Here is a 16,034-nt window from a genome sequence, read left to right as displayed (position 1 = left end):
TATTTAAAATCTTCTTACACTTTTCCTCTACTATCCTTACCTGCTCTGTCCAAGTTAGTTTAGAGTCAAATGTTACCCCTAAAAACCGAAAGTAATTTACCTGCTCAATTTGATTCCCATACAATAACACCTTAGCCACCCTATCCCTCTTTTGAGTAAAAACCATCATCTTTGTCTTTTCCACTGAAAATTTAAAACCCCATGAATAAGACCATTCTTCAATTAAACCTACAGCTTCCTGTATCTTCTCTTGAACTAACAACAAGCTCTTACCATTTTTCCAAAGGGCAGCGTCATCAGCAAATAATGATTTCCCAATATCATACCTTATTTTACTAAAAACATCATTAATCATAATAGAAAAAAGTAATGGGCTTATCACACTACCCTGCGGGGTGCCATTATCCACTTTGAATTTATTAGACACTGAAGCACCAATTTTAACCTGAATATACCTTTCAGATAAAAAACTTTTGACCCAATTAAAAACTCTTCCCTTAATACCCATTTTATCTAATTTAATCAATAGCCCCTCTTTCCATACCATATCATAAGCTTTTTCCACATCCAAGAAAACTGCCATAACCGATTCCTTATTTATCATAGCTTTCCTAATTTCTGTTTCCAAGCAAACCACAGAGTCCATTGTTCCCCGTCCTTTCCTAAACCCACTTTGATAAGGGGATAAAAGATATTTACTTTCTATATAAAATGTCATTCTTTCTACAATCATCCGTTCCATAATTTTCCCAACATGCGACGTAAGGGCAATGGGCCTGTAATTTGCTGGATTCGTTGAATCCTTACCTGGTTTTGCTATAGGTATAATAATAGCCTCTTTCCAACTTATTGGTAATCTCCCTTCTTCCCAGCTCTTATTATATATACCTAAAAGTTTCATTTGCATTAAAATTCCAAACTGTTTCAACATACTATAACTAATCTGATCTTTTCCTGGAGCAGTTACCTTAGCTTTATCTATTGCCCGTTTCATTTCACTTAATGTAAAAGGGGAATCCATAGCATCCTCTGTACTTTCCTTTCTTATTAGTGCCTCTGGGTATGCATCTCTAGTCACTTCTCTTCCTCTTTTCCCAGCCTCTGACAGATTACTAGAACTATGAATTTCAACCAAGGCCTTAGCTATGATATCAGCTTTTTCCCTATTTGTTACTGCTATAGTTTCTCCTGCTTTTAAAACTGGAAACTGCCAGTCCTTTCTAATTCCCCTCATTTTCCTTATCATTCCCCACACATTTCCTAATGGAGTCGTTCTACCTATTTTATTACAATATTCTCTTTATTACAATATTCTCTCCAACTGTCTCTTTTTGCCTTCTTTACTACTTTCCTAACTTGAGCCTGGGCCTTTTTGTATTCTATCAATCTTTGGAAGTTAAGATTACTCTTCAGCATTTTAAATGCCTTATTTCTTACTTTAATGCTTTTCCCACACTCTTCCGTCCACCATGGAACTGGTTTCCTATTCATTGTTCCTTTGCTTTTTGGAATACATAAGTTAGCCACTCTAATCAGTACTTCTTTAAACTTTTCTTCAATTTCATCTATATCCTGGCTTAAATCAATTTCACTACTCGCCTCCTCACATAGACATTCAAATTTACCCCACATAGCCTTATTTAATATCCATTTATCCTCTCTTCCTTCTTCCCTCTCATCCTTTCTCACACCTAACTTACATAAAACAGGAAAATGATCACTACCCATAGTTGATTCCTCCCATAACTCCCACTCACAAATACCTGCCACCTCTTTTGACACTAGTGTTAAATCAAGTGCTGAACTTTTACCCGTGTGAACATCTATTCTTGTGCTTCTCCCATCATTAATGCATACCAAATCAAACTCATCCAACAACTGTTCTATTATTAGCCCATTTACATCAGTTCTCCCCCCTCCCCATAATGAACTATGGGCATTAAAATCTCCACATAAAACAATGCGGTCACTTGCTAGTTCAACAATCTGATTTAATTTATTACCATCTAATCTTCTACATGGATTATAATAATTTACCACAGAAAACTTCTCTTGCTTAGTCCATATTTTAACAATAATATACTCTTCCTCCCTTCCTTTTGATATAACTTGATATGGAATACTCTTCTTGATAAATGTAGCACACCCACCCCCTACACCATCTTCCCTATCATTCCTTACACTAACATAATTATATATACTAAAATCTAATTTCTGTGATAACCATGTTTCTTGTATACAGATTACATCAGGTGTAGTTGGTAACGAACTGATAAAATACTTAAATTCTTGCCCATTTGCCACCAAGCTTCTTGCATTCCATTGAAGAATAAGAACCATAATATCAGCCAACAGATGAAGCTTCCTGACTGGCCTGAGCACTCAACTCATTCCTCACCTCTTCCCAGGACAAATCATTCAGGCTAAGATGGTTCACTGCTGCCTTTACTATTATTTGTATCCTTTCCGTTTTTGACTTTGCCTCAGTGGTAGCATTGATGACCCCTGCTATAAAGATGACTAATTTCCTTAGATCAACCAGAACTTTACCCCCTTTTATCTGTTCATGTTGATCATTATTCAGATTCTCCCTTGCCTCATTTACTACTCTTTCATCCCTGTGATTCATCAGTCCAACAGCCTCTGCATATGATATTTTATTTTTCACTCTGACCTGCTGAATCTCAACCTGCCTTTTCATTATTTCACATCCCCCATATGCCACACTGTGATTTCCACCACAGTTACAGCATTTCGGTTGCACATCCCTTCTACATTTCTCATACTCATGGTCCTCACCACATCTAGCACACCTTCTCTTCCCTTTGCAATTCATGGCTGTGTGACCAAACCTCTGGCATTTAAAACATCTCAAAGGTTTAGGAACGTATTCTCTCACATTATACATCATATATCCTAGGGATACTCGGTTAGGAAGCATTTCATCCTCAAATTCCAACAACACACTTTAACTTACTTGTCTCACCCCATTCTTAAAGCTGGTCATTCTTCGGGCATCTTTCACTTTCCCTCCTTTTAAGTTTGCTTTTATTTCATCCACATTTACATCAACAGGGATCCCCCAAATCACCCCCCTATTCCACATGTTTCTCTTCTCCACGCAATTTCTGAATTTCTTTGACCCCTCTTTTCCACTTTCACCACCCCGTTTCTCTCTTATTCTATCTCTCTCCTGACTAAACTCCATATGATCTTCATTCTCAGTGTCATCCGAGTTAGCCCATTCTGGCCCATTTCCAGCACAGCTTTGCCTACCCGACATCGTTTTCACTCCTTTGTCACGTTTCCCCATTTCTTCCAATAAAGTTCCTTGTCTTCTCTTCATTAGGTGACAGCAACTCGAAGAACTTTTATCATCGCTTCTTCAACTTTTCCTCCTGCGTAAACTTTCCAAAGGGTAAGTCTCCCAAGAACGGGCCCCTGTGCTGCGTTCCAGTCCAAAACTGTCATGCCCTTCACTCGCAAACTTCCCTCCGTCTCGTTCACTCGGATGTACGTCATTGCGAGTGCCCACTACTGGCGGAAACTGCAATGGGCTGAACTGGAACGTCCTAAGCCCTTGATCACTTGGAATCAGCTGTGGAGTTGATTTATTATTTACATTTTTTTTTCCTTTAAGAATTTGTTTAATGCAGCATCCAAATGTTTATGTGTGTTTGGGTTGTTTTAAACAAAAAATATATATAATTAATATATCATAGAGTTGTCTGTTGTGGTGGTGATTAGATGAGATATGTGGTGACGTCACAATCGTGTTGCATTGTGGGACATATAGGTGCCTGAAGTGTACATTTGAAGCAGACTCGCTCCCTCGGTCAAAATCGAGGGAACGAGGGTCTGTCCATATAAACTTCCCTCGTCCACTTCACGAAGTGGAACGCACTTCAAAATGGCGGCAGGAATTCCCCCAAGGGGAAGTGCTTAGGGAAGTTCGCAAGTGCGTGTCTAAAAGTGGACTGGAACGCAGCACAGGACTCTAAACAGCATGGGTGAACTACGAGAGAAGAACCATGCTTCCCTTTCCACCCCATAACCTGACTTCTTCTCCCACATGGTTATATACAAAGGAGCATGACACATAGAGCCCCCTACTGCATAGTAGTGGTATTAGAAAAAGAACAGTAACCAAACTTTGGGTGGTTACACTGTATAATTTACAGCTTTCTTTTCGTAAAGAGAAAAAATTGTCCACAAAACACTTAAATATATAAATATTTATTATAAATATACATACAGTACAGCATTTTTTTTTTCACAACACATACTTGCAGATTCACAAAGAACAGTGCAGACGACCAATTAAACACACAAAAGCAACATATACATATATATTTTTTATGCAAATATATATTTATGAATTGCTCACACAAACACTGTTTGTCTTACACAGTTTGACAAAGTAAAGTAAAGCATTCTGGGAAATGGAGTCATGTTCCATCATGTTCCACAAAATTACAATTACAATAAATCAAACTTAATTATTTGTTCTGTGACTAGAGCTTTTAACATTCATTGCTGGGGGAAAACATATCCTTTTAATGTAATCAAACTAATGTAATTTATAATGCAATCATATCTGACATATACTGTAAAGCTTAATTTCACTTAAAATATGCATATGAATTTCTTTTAATTTTTATTGAATTGCAATTCTGCTTCCTTTAATTCAAATTCGAATTGTAATTCTAGATCCTGTTTTTTACATCAATTCAAATTCAATTCAATTCTGAATTGTGCACAAGCCTGACAGACACACATTCACAATTCATCAGTTGACGGATTAAATGGAAACAATAACTCTGTTATTGTTAAACAAAATTACACAAAATTTCCTTATACATTTAAATCATAATGTTTTGAAATAAACATTTAAATAAATCAATAAATAAACAATTCAAATGTCACAGGATTGTGGGATATCAAAGGCAGTGAAGGATGCCTCCATCAGATGAAGGGATCTCAGGAGACGCGTAGTCAAACTAACATTGCAGTCGGACGTGTCTTGATGTGATGGGCAATCCGGCTCTTTTGACTCACAAACGGCTCTTTAAAAAATATGTTTTAACTTGCTGGAAGTCCACCGCACAACTGTGAAACGTGAATATTCACATTTTTAATTGTCCACCACAACAACCCAAAACCATGTCTGCTTGCCTTGCACATCTAATTAATTGGCAAAGTTATGACTATTTTTCTTACTTTTGTTTTTTTATTTTTTATGTGGATGTTATTGAGCTTGTAGAAGTTTAGCTCTTGCGTTCTTCTGAACATCTCGCGCTGCCATTGCCCGACGTCATTTCTGAGTCATATCAGATAGGCCTGTCACGATTATGAAATTTGGCTGACGATTAATTGTCTAAAAAATAATTGCGGTTATGCCGATTAATTGTCAGTTTTAGGGCTTTGTGCTTCATTCATTAAATAATTGTGATGAATTTAATCCTTTGTAAGTTATCATTTTGCAGTGTAAGATTACAGTTAACACCTTTAAATATTAAATAAATATATTCAATAGCTATGACAATTTGTTTATTAAAGTTAGTAAGTGTATAAATCAGCAGCAAAAAGTCATTTTTGAAAACATCTGCACAGTAATTTAATAAAATCTAAACATGTTAATAAAAACAAATGTGCACAAATCATGATAATATGATACGCTTCAAAACAGAGCGGAACAAAGCGCGTATGCGCATCGCGGGTGCAGAATGATGTGCTTAATGCAACATGGAGTCACAGTGCGCAGCGCTGCACAAGTGCGCATTTAAAAGTTCACGGCACAAAGCCTAATGTATATCAGTCCAACAGTTTATTGATCATTTGTTTCTTCACAGTTTTAAACTCCAGTTATTGTGCGTCTGATGCCAATTCATAGTCCTTGTGCTGTGTAGGCACATGGTAGCGAGTGAGTCATTTAGAAACAGCAAAAAACTAAAATAAAGTCATTTTATGCAAATCCACAGCCCTTTATCTACAGATCAAGCATTATAACATCAATGTCACATTGGAGAAAGTTTTACCGTGTATCCTGTCGTAACCGGACGATGCGCGCTGTTTGAATGCTGAATGCTGCAGAGTTTGAATGCTGAACGGAATGATTGACAGCTGCAGACGAGTTTGTGAACTTTAATTTAACAATGTAAATATACTACTGTCCCTTACATTAAGCTATGGAATGGCTTCAGATGACTTTGAATATATTGCTGGAAAACGTAATTAGTGCTTGTCTATTTATTTTGGTCCATGACTCCCCTTGTGCCGTAGGCCTATAAAAGAGCGCAATAATCGCGGTTGTCTGAAACAATTGCGGTTAGATCAAATAATCGCGATCAGACGGTTATTTAATTATTGCGACAGGCCTAATATCAGACCATATCTGTCTCTCTTTTTAATGCCTATTCCACGAGTGGTAGGCTACGATTGGCTGTTTTAAAATATAACTAATATCGAAAGAAAATAACAAAATAACCCAGGCAGTCTCATCTACGAGACGTTTAGGCCTCCTCCAATAGTACTGACAGCTGGGCTCAGAGCTCGCAGGTTTGCTTAGTGGCAAACTTTTGGCAAAATTTGACTGGTTCAACCGCCACCCGCCACCCGCCCGAATTTAAATCAAATATAATTTTTCGTCACATCATCCGCCTAGATGTTCTGGACTACTTTTCTATTTCTTTCACTGGGACCCCTTGGTAGTGTTCATGTTCAGCGTTCCTGTTCTCACGTTGGTGTTTCTTGTAGACAACAATCACACCCACCAGAACCACCAGAGCCAGAGCTCCACACACTGATGGCACAATAATCCTGATCTCTACAGCCGGAGGAAGGAGGGAAGAGAACACAGTTTTTAAAATGTTGTTTGTTTTATAATTTCACTGCTTAAAGAGTTTGTAAATCTCTCAATTTACTTACTACGTTGTTCTTTAGGTTTGAGATTATCATCAGTATCCCGTTTTCCCTTTGATCCTGAGCCAGTTTCTGTAGAGGAGATTGAAAAGTTACTCACACACAGTTTAGCATCAATTTTCTGTTCAAATCCTGATTAAAAATCAGCTCAAATATCTCTCCTCATCCACTGATCTTCTCTCACCTGTGACTGAGACTGTGATCAAGGTTACTCCTTCATAATCCAGAACTCTGTATGTTCCAGTGTCAGTGACTGTAAACTCATTAATGATCAGAGTCTCGTCACTGACGGTCAGTCGATCACTGCTGAACCCGTGACCTCTCGTCCACACCTCTGTCCAGCCTTCACTAGAGTTTCTCTCCACTTTATCAGCATTGATCAACAGAACATCCAACTTCAGCTCCTCTCCTTTCTGCACAGAGATCTCATCTGAGGAGGAACACACACATTCATCATTAATCATTATTATTATAATGGTGTCAATCAATCAAGGCCATACGCATATATTTAAGATTAAAGGGGTCATATAATGGTACATGCACTTTTACAAGTTGATTGTACTGAAGTGTGTGTTGGCAGTGCCTGTACACAACCATCATAAAATGATAAAAATCCATCCAGTGTTTTTTTTAATCTTCTTATATGTTTTCCCCGTCTCAAATAAAGCTGTCCGACTGTGTGACGCCCCTCCCACGATTGTTGATTGACAGCAGTGTTTCAACACAGACCCGCCCCCGCTCCTGAGCGAGCTGTCAATCATAGTCCGCCGTTGTTGATACGCTGGAGCAGAATGGCGTCTCAGTGATTGTGGTGTTCTTGGGTGTAATAACGAGCACAGCATCATTGTGATGTTCCTAAAGCCGAACCGCTGAAGACTCAGTGGCTGAGTTTGTTTTTGAAGGGAATATTCCCCACGATCAACGTCAATGCTTTCATGTTTGCGTGAATCATTTCACACACCAGACTGCTTTACAAACGAGGGCCAGTAACGTTATAAAGCTGGTTTTGCTAAGAAGCTGCTCCTGAAAAAAAGATCTGTACCAACTATTCGTGTTCCTGCTGCTCCTCCAGAAGAACTGAAGTGAGTGTAACGTTTTATTGACCTTTATATTAATGTAGCGGGCAGGATGGTCGAGATGGGAAGTGTACCTTTAAGGCCTGCTCATCGGCACTGATTATTTGGATCAGGTGGCGTAAGTGACGCGTCCCTTTAAATGTGTCGTGAGACATGAACAGAAAAACATTAATGCGGTGTGAGTTGAAGAGTGAGCCTCTTGGTGTATCGGCTGTGTAAACGGGAGAAATTCGGTCTGGCGTCTGCGTGTATGGTGACCAGTAAATGGTACCAGCAGTTACGAGTCTACAGAAACTTGCTCATATTATAGCGAGTAGTGATTCTACACGGGTTTGCAGCATAAGCAACACTGAGGAGAGTGCACAGCTATTAGTCATTCACACCGTTTAACTTTATTGTTACGGGGCATATAGCTGTAAATCATCTAGGCTGGTGTCCAGAGAAAAACGAGAATTGCCGTCGTCTGTCACTAGCCACTGTTTTTCCTGGGTTTAATCATTTTGTTTTACTTTTTATTTCTTTGTATGTATGTGTGTGTGTCTTGGGGATCTGCCGCCACTGTTCTTTGATGACCTGGACCAAGGTGGGCCTAGGATGGAGTCCTGCTAGTGGTAGCTTGTTCATTTAAATGTTTTTGTTTTTTTGTCTGTTTGGCAATCGTTATAATTCAACATTCGGCCTATGGGCATTGTGCCATATCTCCTTTGGGGACAGTGACTATTTTGCAATGTTTACTAGTGTGTTGTGTGAAATGCTGTGTTAATGTATGTACATACGGCCGATTTGGTTTGAAGTGTTTCTTGCAGTGTGTGTGTGTATGTGAACAGTATCACATAACTCATTTGCTATGAGACCTTTATTCACTGTGAATTGTTCGCTGTTACCTTCGTGGAACTGTCTGCTCTGATTGCCAATCAGTGTATTGTTTAGTGTTTAATAAAAACTATAATTGAGTACATCAGTACACCATTTTCATTCTTTCATTGAAAACAACCTGCCTAAATAGTTTAAAGGGGAGCGCTGTTTGGGTTTTCTAGTTAAGATAATCAAATTGTGTGCGTTGGAGCGCCCCCTAGGGGTCACATTAATCTTTATATTAATCTTTGCAAATCGCTTGCTGCACGCTTCACGATGAATGCGGCTGTTTACACTCAGGCATGATTTCTATGTACGACGTTCTCAATATAATTCATAATCCCACGTTTATAATGAACACCGCGTTATGGTTATTGTGTTAGAAACGGTGTACGCACAGAACAGAGGGGCGGGGTGAGCAAAGCTCATTATCATTTAAAGACACATGCACTGAAGCCGAGTTCAGACTGCACGATTTTCAAAGTAGTCGGGTCACTGTTCTTTTCACACTGCGTGACTATCTGGGGTAACATTCAGTTGCTGGTGTGTTCACACTGCACAATACATCGGCGACAGGAGGTTTCACACTGCATGACTTTCAGGAGGAAGAATCGCCGACAACTCCTGTCTGGCCCGCAAACTACGTTTCGCAACCAAACACACGCGAGAAGTGATAAGGAAATAACGCAAAATCCCGCGTGCGTAAGACCGCAGTTCTCACGCGAGACTGAAATTGTTATTAAAAATGATAGCCTGCAAGAAGCTTGCGATCCAAATTGTCTGTGAAAAACATGCATGAGGAAATGGCTGGGAAGACGAGGGGAGCAAGGACTGTGTGTTCTGCAAAGAGAGTTGGGGGTAAATAAATAATTTTGCAACTGCTGGTCAAGCAAATGTTTGTGCTTTGTTTCTGTTTGATATAATTGTAAATATATCTATTAAAATACTGATATTCTGGCCTATAACTCCTCCCCGAACTCCCCGCTGCTCTGTATCTTGCTCTCTCATTGGCTGTCGGTCATCGCCGATGTAGTTTTCAGTCAGAACACTTTCACACAGCAGGATTTTCAATCGCCGACAGGTCCAGATATTTAGCATGCCAAATATCTCACGGGCGTCGGCGATTCTCTCAGATCACGTCTTTGCTCATTAACACTGCGTGATTGTCACTCGCGTGAACGAGCACCGATTTGCCTGTGATTTCGGGCATTTGTCGGCGATTTCTCAAAACCTGTCGGCGAGCCAAAATCGGGGCTAAAATCGTGCAGTCTGAACTCGGCATTAAACGGCGTGCTGAAAACAGAGCTGTTTTTGACCAGGTAAAATTAGTGTTTTCTTATATACTAATGAGAATTTTTAATTAAAGTATATTACAAACTTTTAATTTATACCCTAAAGAATCATATTTGCTTGTACAAAAACGGCATTATATGACCCCTTTAAAGGAACTGAATGTAATAATTTAAAAAACAGCCACTGAAAATCTAATCTGGATATTGAATAATTGTTACAAAATGTGTTTGCTGATCGCAGGCCCTGCACACAATAGTTTTAGATATTAAACTGTTAACATTATCAGGAAATCATGAAAGCACATGTTGATCAGTTTTGACTTTACCATGAATATGAAGATGATACTCCAGCTTTGATTGATCATTACTGTAATAGACTCTCAGAATGTATTTCCCAGCGTCACTGAATGTCAGATCCTTGATGATGATGTCACATGATCCTTCTTTAAACACTCGGCCATTTTTACTCTTACATTCTTCAGTCTGACAATCAAGGATGTTTTTTGACTGTCTGCTTAAAACAATACGAGTAATCTCTCTGTCCTCAGATTCACATGTCAGGGTGACGCTCTCTCCTGTTTTCCCCGTCACAGATCGAGGAGTGTTTCCTACAGCTGAGGATTCTACACACAGATACAGAATAAAATTAATTCAATACAAAGAATCAATACTGAAAAAAACATGTACTGTTTCTCTCTATTCTCTGTGATCAATGTTATCATTAACTATTCTTTTTTTAGTCAAATAGATTTATATGTATAATTGTAGGTAATAAGGAGCCAACAATATTAGCTGTGCCACATTTGAACATTTATAAATGTTGATGATGTGGAAGAAATGTAATGTTCTATTATGTTTGCACTTAATTATATTCAGAATATTAGAAATATGATGGTAATTAGATTAATGTGGTGTCGATACATATTCTTATTAATATATGTATGTGTATGTCCTTGTATGTGACTGAATGTATGACCGAGACAGAGAGTCTCCATTCACGGGTGTATTATGATTAAGTATGATAGACTCGTGCGTCGGGTGCAGGGAATGATACGCTGTACAAAGTCAGTTACGCTGGGTGCAAGATAGGGCCCTAGAACTTTTAGCTTGAACTAATAATAATAATAATAACAATAACATAAATGATACTGACCGCTATAACTGATAAAGCACAGCAGAAGAAGGAGAAGGAGATTCCTCCTGAGGAGAAAACAGAAGGTTTGTTATGTGACAGACACACACATTATACACTCACTTCATTTTAAAGATGTTCATCCACATGTGGATCTTACATGATTAAAAAATATCAAACTATAATCTTTTTTATCTTCGTTTCTCCCATCATAGAAAGCACAATGGACATGTGTGCGCGTGTGTGTGAGAATCATGCAGATACACTGAATTTGTCCTCAGCAGTGAAACATTAAAGTGTCTATGGTTTTTAGCTGATCTCTGATCAGTTTTATTCATCTGTAGACGGTGTAATTAGACATTAGTATAATTAAAAGGAATAATAGTAGTTAATAGTCTCTTATTGGCCTGTTTATCTGAGCCATGGAACAAACAAAACAAGCCCTGAACATTGATAAAAGAACACATATTATACAGACACTTGATATTTAATCTTATTAGATGATAAGTTAATGGAATTTGATATTTTACTTTGCTGTGTGTTTGTAAAAGGTGTTTTTCTGCATGTTTGGTCTGTTTGTTGCAGTTACACTGTTTGACCAGCAGGAGTCGCCAGCGTGTTGCGTTTCCAAACAGTGAATCATGTTGCTAACAAATTGGTTCGAAGCTTTGAAAAGATTCGTTTCTCCCATCACTACAAGACACTACTAAATAAAACTATAATGCATTTCATACAACTGCAAAAACACTTGCATAATAATAATAAAAAAAAAAAAATGTTAGGCTACTTAAAGGTAGGGTTGCCCTGCCAACAACTATTTGAGGGAACAGCCATTTGTAGTGGTGTCCGAAAAACCATAGTGGAAATTCTGTTCAAACATCACTGCTCTCCTAAATTTTAACTATACCTCCCTTACTGTAAGTACAGTACACGAATATTGACACAAAAATCTTACTGTAATTCACTTAGTGTTTTTTTTTTTAATGTTTCAAAGGTTGTAGTAATTCCCTAGTGACCAGACTGACTTACAGGTAAAATGTTCACAAATACCTCCCTTACTGTACGTACAGTACACAAATATTAATATGAACATATTACTATAATTCACCTAAAGTGTTTTTTCATGTTTCAAAGGTTGTAGTAATTCCTTAGTGATACTGACTTACAGTCTAGCTCACAATCTTTTTGAAAAATGCAACTTAAGGAGCATTTCACCCATGGGAACATTGATCTTTATTGAAAGTGGGTCATATATGTAGTCGAAATGTAAAATAAATATCGAATTTGGTGCCTTCTTGACCGAAAAAAGACAGAAAGTAACTTTAGGGCGCACTTGTATGAAAGACAACAACTCCCACAATGCACCACAACACACAGCTCCGCAAGCCACTCCCACTAATCCAGAACAGCGTATATCCGCCTATCGGAGAAATCACTCTTCCGTCTACAAGGCTAACGTCAGCTACACCCAGAGCTTGAAATTCACTTCACACAAAATGTCTAGTTAGTTGGCGAACTCATTAGTGAATTACTCCTCGTTTGTATTTCTTCCGAAATGGTGAATTATTGCGCGGTCGCGGGATGTTCAGTCAGAACATATGCGGTGCGAGAAAGGGATGGTCCACGACACAAACGTCCGTGTCCTCGTCTGATTCAGAGATTTCGTCCAGGAGAAATTGGCATCGTTGTAATTCTTTGCAGCGGACAGACTCTATCTGTGTGTCCGTAGGCGAACAGTGAGAGGACAGGCACCACCAGTCCGCCCCAGCTCGAGCCAGTCCGGGCTCCTCGTCCGCCTCAGGTCTTCTGCCTCCTGCTCCTCCATCGGCCTCCGCTGCTCTTCGCTTCGGCTCGTAAAGGTCGCCACGGACATTTGATTCGAGCATCAGACTTACGAAATCCTGTTCTTCCATATCATATTGAGTACCTTCCGCCATTGTCGTAACTTCACATCTGGCTCCATAGCGCCTGTTAGCTTAGCTTAGCTTCCAAACAAGATGGAGGATATTGTTCTTTTCAGAAAGTGAATGGGGGATGGAAAAAAGTTCCGTACATATAGCCTTAACCCTTACGTTAAGCATGCTAGTTAAGGTAAACTTAACTTTAGCTTCCCTAGCTTAAAAAACACCCTAGCTTCATATAAAATACTAAATATAACATATTTAAAAATCTTTTTCTTTTTTTTTTAACTTGAAACCATTTTAATCCGCGACCGGAATATGATATAAATACTCGATAGTGTTTTAAAGTGAGCTTTAAGTAAAAGTGTTAATAAATGATATTGTGTCGTGTAGCTTGAGGCTACTTGTTGAGCTAATAGAACCTAACAGCAGCAGCTTCCTCTTCCATACAATCTTTTTTTTTAAAGTATTTTCAAGAACAGATATTTTTATGTTGGTTTATTTTATTTTATTTTTATTTAGTTGGTTTTCTAACAAGACTTAAGATAATAGATGGATTACTCTTGTATAGTGGAATGACAGAGATTTAGATGATTTAGATGGTCAAGCAAAGAATACAGGCTATAATGGCCTATAATTTCTCTATAATTAATCGAGAAAATATTCAACAGATTAATCGACTATGAAAATAATCCCAAATTCCTAATCATTATGTACAAGTGCATTGCATTGGAAGCCCTGGATATAAGCCTCCCTCTCTATCTAACTATTTTTGTTCTCTCTGTTTTGTCATTTAGTAAACTTTATAGATTTCAACCGTTTTATTCCTTCTTGAGTCTCTTTAACAAGAACTTAGATTAATGTATGAATTTATATTTAATAAATAAAATAAAAAAACATGTTTTAGAGGTTAATTTCCCAGCTACCAACCAATTGGAGTAATCATGCTAAAACATTCAATTATATTAATAACCCCACTATAAAACAAACTATAAAAATAACTGTCTTAATATATCCACTGAAAACAATCAGCATAGACTGTCTTTGACTCTCCTTAACATCAACAGGTTGAGTTTCCCACAAACAGACAAAACTACTGGGGTATAAGAACACAAAAACACACAAGCTATCGTTATATTTAGAAACATTACAACTTACATGGTAATAGTTATGCATGGGATTTGTTCAGGCTTCATCTCATCACACAGCTGAGAAGTGTGTCTAATAGAGGCATAAATGGCTGAATCTTGTTGCCGCTGAGGGCGTGTCTGGCTGAACTCCTGCCCGCCTCTTTGCCACCGAAGGCGGGGCTTCTCGCTCTCAATGCGTGTTTTTAAAAGAGGCGTATACAAAAGTAGCACATTGAAATTTATGGCAAACCGTTTTAACATTTAATCCTAAAACGTACTAGTATCTATTTTCATTCTACTAATAATTTTATATACTAGCATTAGTAGCTATTCCATTAGGTTATACTTATTCATTAGATTGTTCTTATTTATTAGATATTAGCCTACTTTATTTTATTAGGTATTAAATTTATTAAATGGCACTGGTAATGATTTTTGACTTTCTCAGTTTGTGTAAATCTACTTAAGTGTTCAGAGTATTTATTTTTTCCACATTAATTTCACACATGACTAGTACAATTATGTGGTTTTGTTTCATTAATAGTGTATACTTTTTTCTAGATTTACCCCGAAATATTGAAAGTGAAATGTGACAACATGCCCCATCGGTGGAGTACATCCTAACATGACCATATCCTCCTGGGACCCAGAAAAAAAAAGTTTTTTGAATTTAGTTTTTTTTCCATGTCATCACACTGTTTAGAGCACAATAAACAAATGGTAAAAAAACATTTTTGAAAAATAATATTTTATTCATACGTTATGCTATGTCCTCTGTAGTGGACGCCAGGACTAAGTTGTTTAAAAAATAAAATGACATGAAATTATATGTATAGGCAAAAACAATGGGATTTTTTTTCAATCACCAATAAATTTGGGGGTTTCAGGATTTTTTCAACAAAAATTTGTATAAAGATGATTCTCACCTATGTTATGAAAGAAATAACGGAATGAATCGATACACCATTTTACTTTATGCAATATGTGGGTAAAATGTCCATAAATTAATATTCCCATTCAATGCAATGTATATATAAAATGTATCTAATTTGCACCTTAATGTGTTCTTGGAGCAACATTTAATGAAAAAAGAAGTGTAATAATTGGAGTAATAATTGGCAACATTTTAATAATAATACGGTACCTAATATTTCATAGGAATATTGATGTATAATTTATTTCCATATTCACTTGTTGTGTCTCACAAAATGCCTGATAAACATGATTTAAGTCCTGGTGTCCTCTACAGTGGACACGTATGAAATCAACGTCCTGGGGTCTCATTTATAAAACTGTGCGTAGGAACCTTACTAAAAGTGTACGTGCGCCCGAAAGCCAAAAATGGCGTACGCAAAAAAATATTCGGATTTATAAAACCGTTCGTACGCCAGAACCTGCGCAGAATTCACTTTATAAACCCCAGTCAGCGGAAGATTGTGCACACATGCGTCTCCACCCGAAATAACCATATATGGAGCTTACAACGCCTAGTTTTACTATGCAGATACTCATCTGCATATCATTTGCATATGATTATTCATCCACGTGATAATGTTTAACGGTACAAGACACATTACATTAATAAAAATCAAGTAGTTGCCATTGCCTTGTTTTTGAATACATAAATCAAATAGTGTAAAATACATTTCAGAGAAAGTTTTTCTCAATCTTTTCCACTGGCCGAATTGTATTTTTAATTGATTTATATTTTTAATGGAAACAGATAG

General features: G+C 37.6%; 2 protein-coding genes across 2 annotated transcripts in view; both read right to left on the bottom strand.

Annotated features, from left to right (window-relative positions):
- The window catches only part of LOC308697126 (uncharacterized protein), an 874,503-nt gene that overhangs the window by 732,514 nt on the left and 125,955 nt on the right, over positions 1-16,034 (bottom strand). The window lies entirely within an intron of this gene.
- On the bottom strand, positions 5,240-14,420 carry LOC308697161 (uncharacterized protein). The gene is made up of 6 exons (XM_081376301.1): positions 14,336-14,420; positions 11,298-11,344; positions 10,471-10,767; positions 7,106-7,351; positions 6,928-6,993; positions 5,240-6,826 (listed from the first exon to the last, which is right to left on the bottom strand). The coding sequence occupies exons 1-6, from the start codon at positions 14,371-14,373 to the stop codon at positions 6,675-6,677; spliced, it is 846 nt and encodes a 281-aa protein (XP_081232427.1). The 5' UTR covers positions 14,374-14,420; the 3' UTR covers positions 5,240-6,674.

This window comes from Scardinius erythrophthalmus (genome assembly GCF_964197995.2).
Source record: "Scardinius erythrophthalmus genome assembly, chromosome: 10".
In the NCBI taxonomy this organism is placed as follows: Eukaryota; Metazoa; Chordata; class Actinopteri; order Cypriniformes; family Leuciscidae; genus Scardinius; species Scardinius erythrophthalmus.
This window is presented reverse-complemented; position numbering and strand designations above follow the sequence as displayed.

Excerpts from the sequence above, each read along its gene's own strand:
- LOC308697161 (XM_081376301.1), bottom strand. The coding sequence starts at position 14,373 with ATGAAGCCTGAACAAATCCCATGCATAACTATTACCAT. Across the intron at positions 11,345-14,335 it reads CCATGCATAACTATTACCAT|GAGGAATCTCCTTCTCCTTC; the intron begins GTAAGTTGTAAT and ends TTTTCTCCTCAG. Across the intron at positions 7,352-10,470 it reads GTATCATCTTCATATTCATG|ATGAGATCTCTGTGCAGAAA; the intron begins GTAAAGTCAAAA and ends GTTCCTCCTCAG.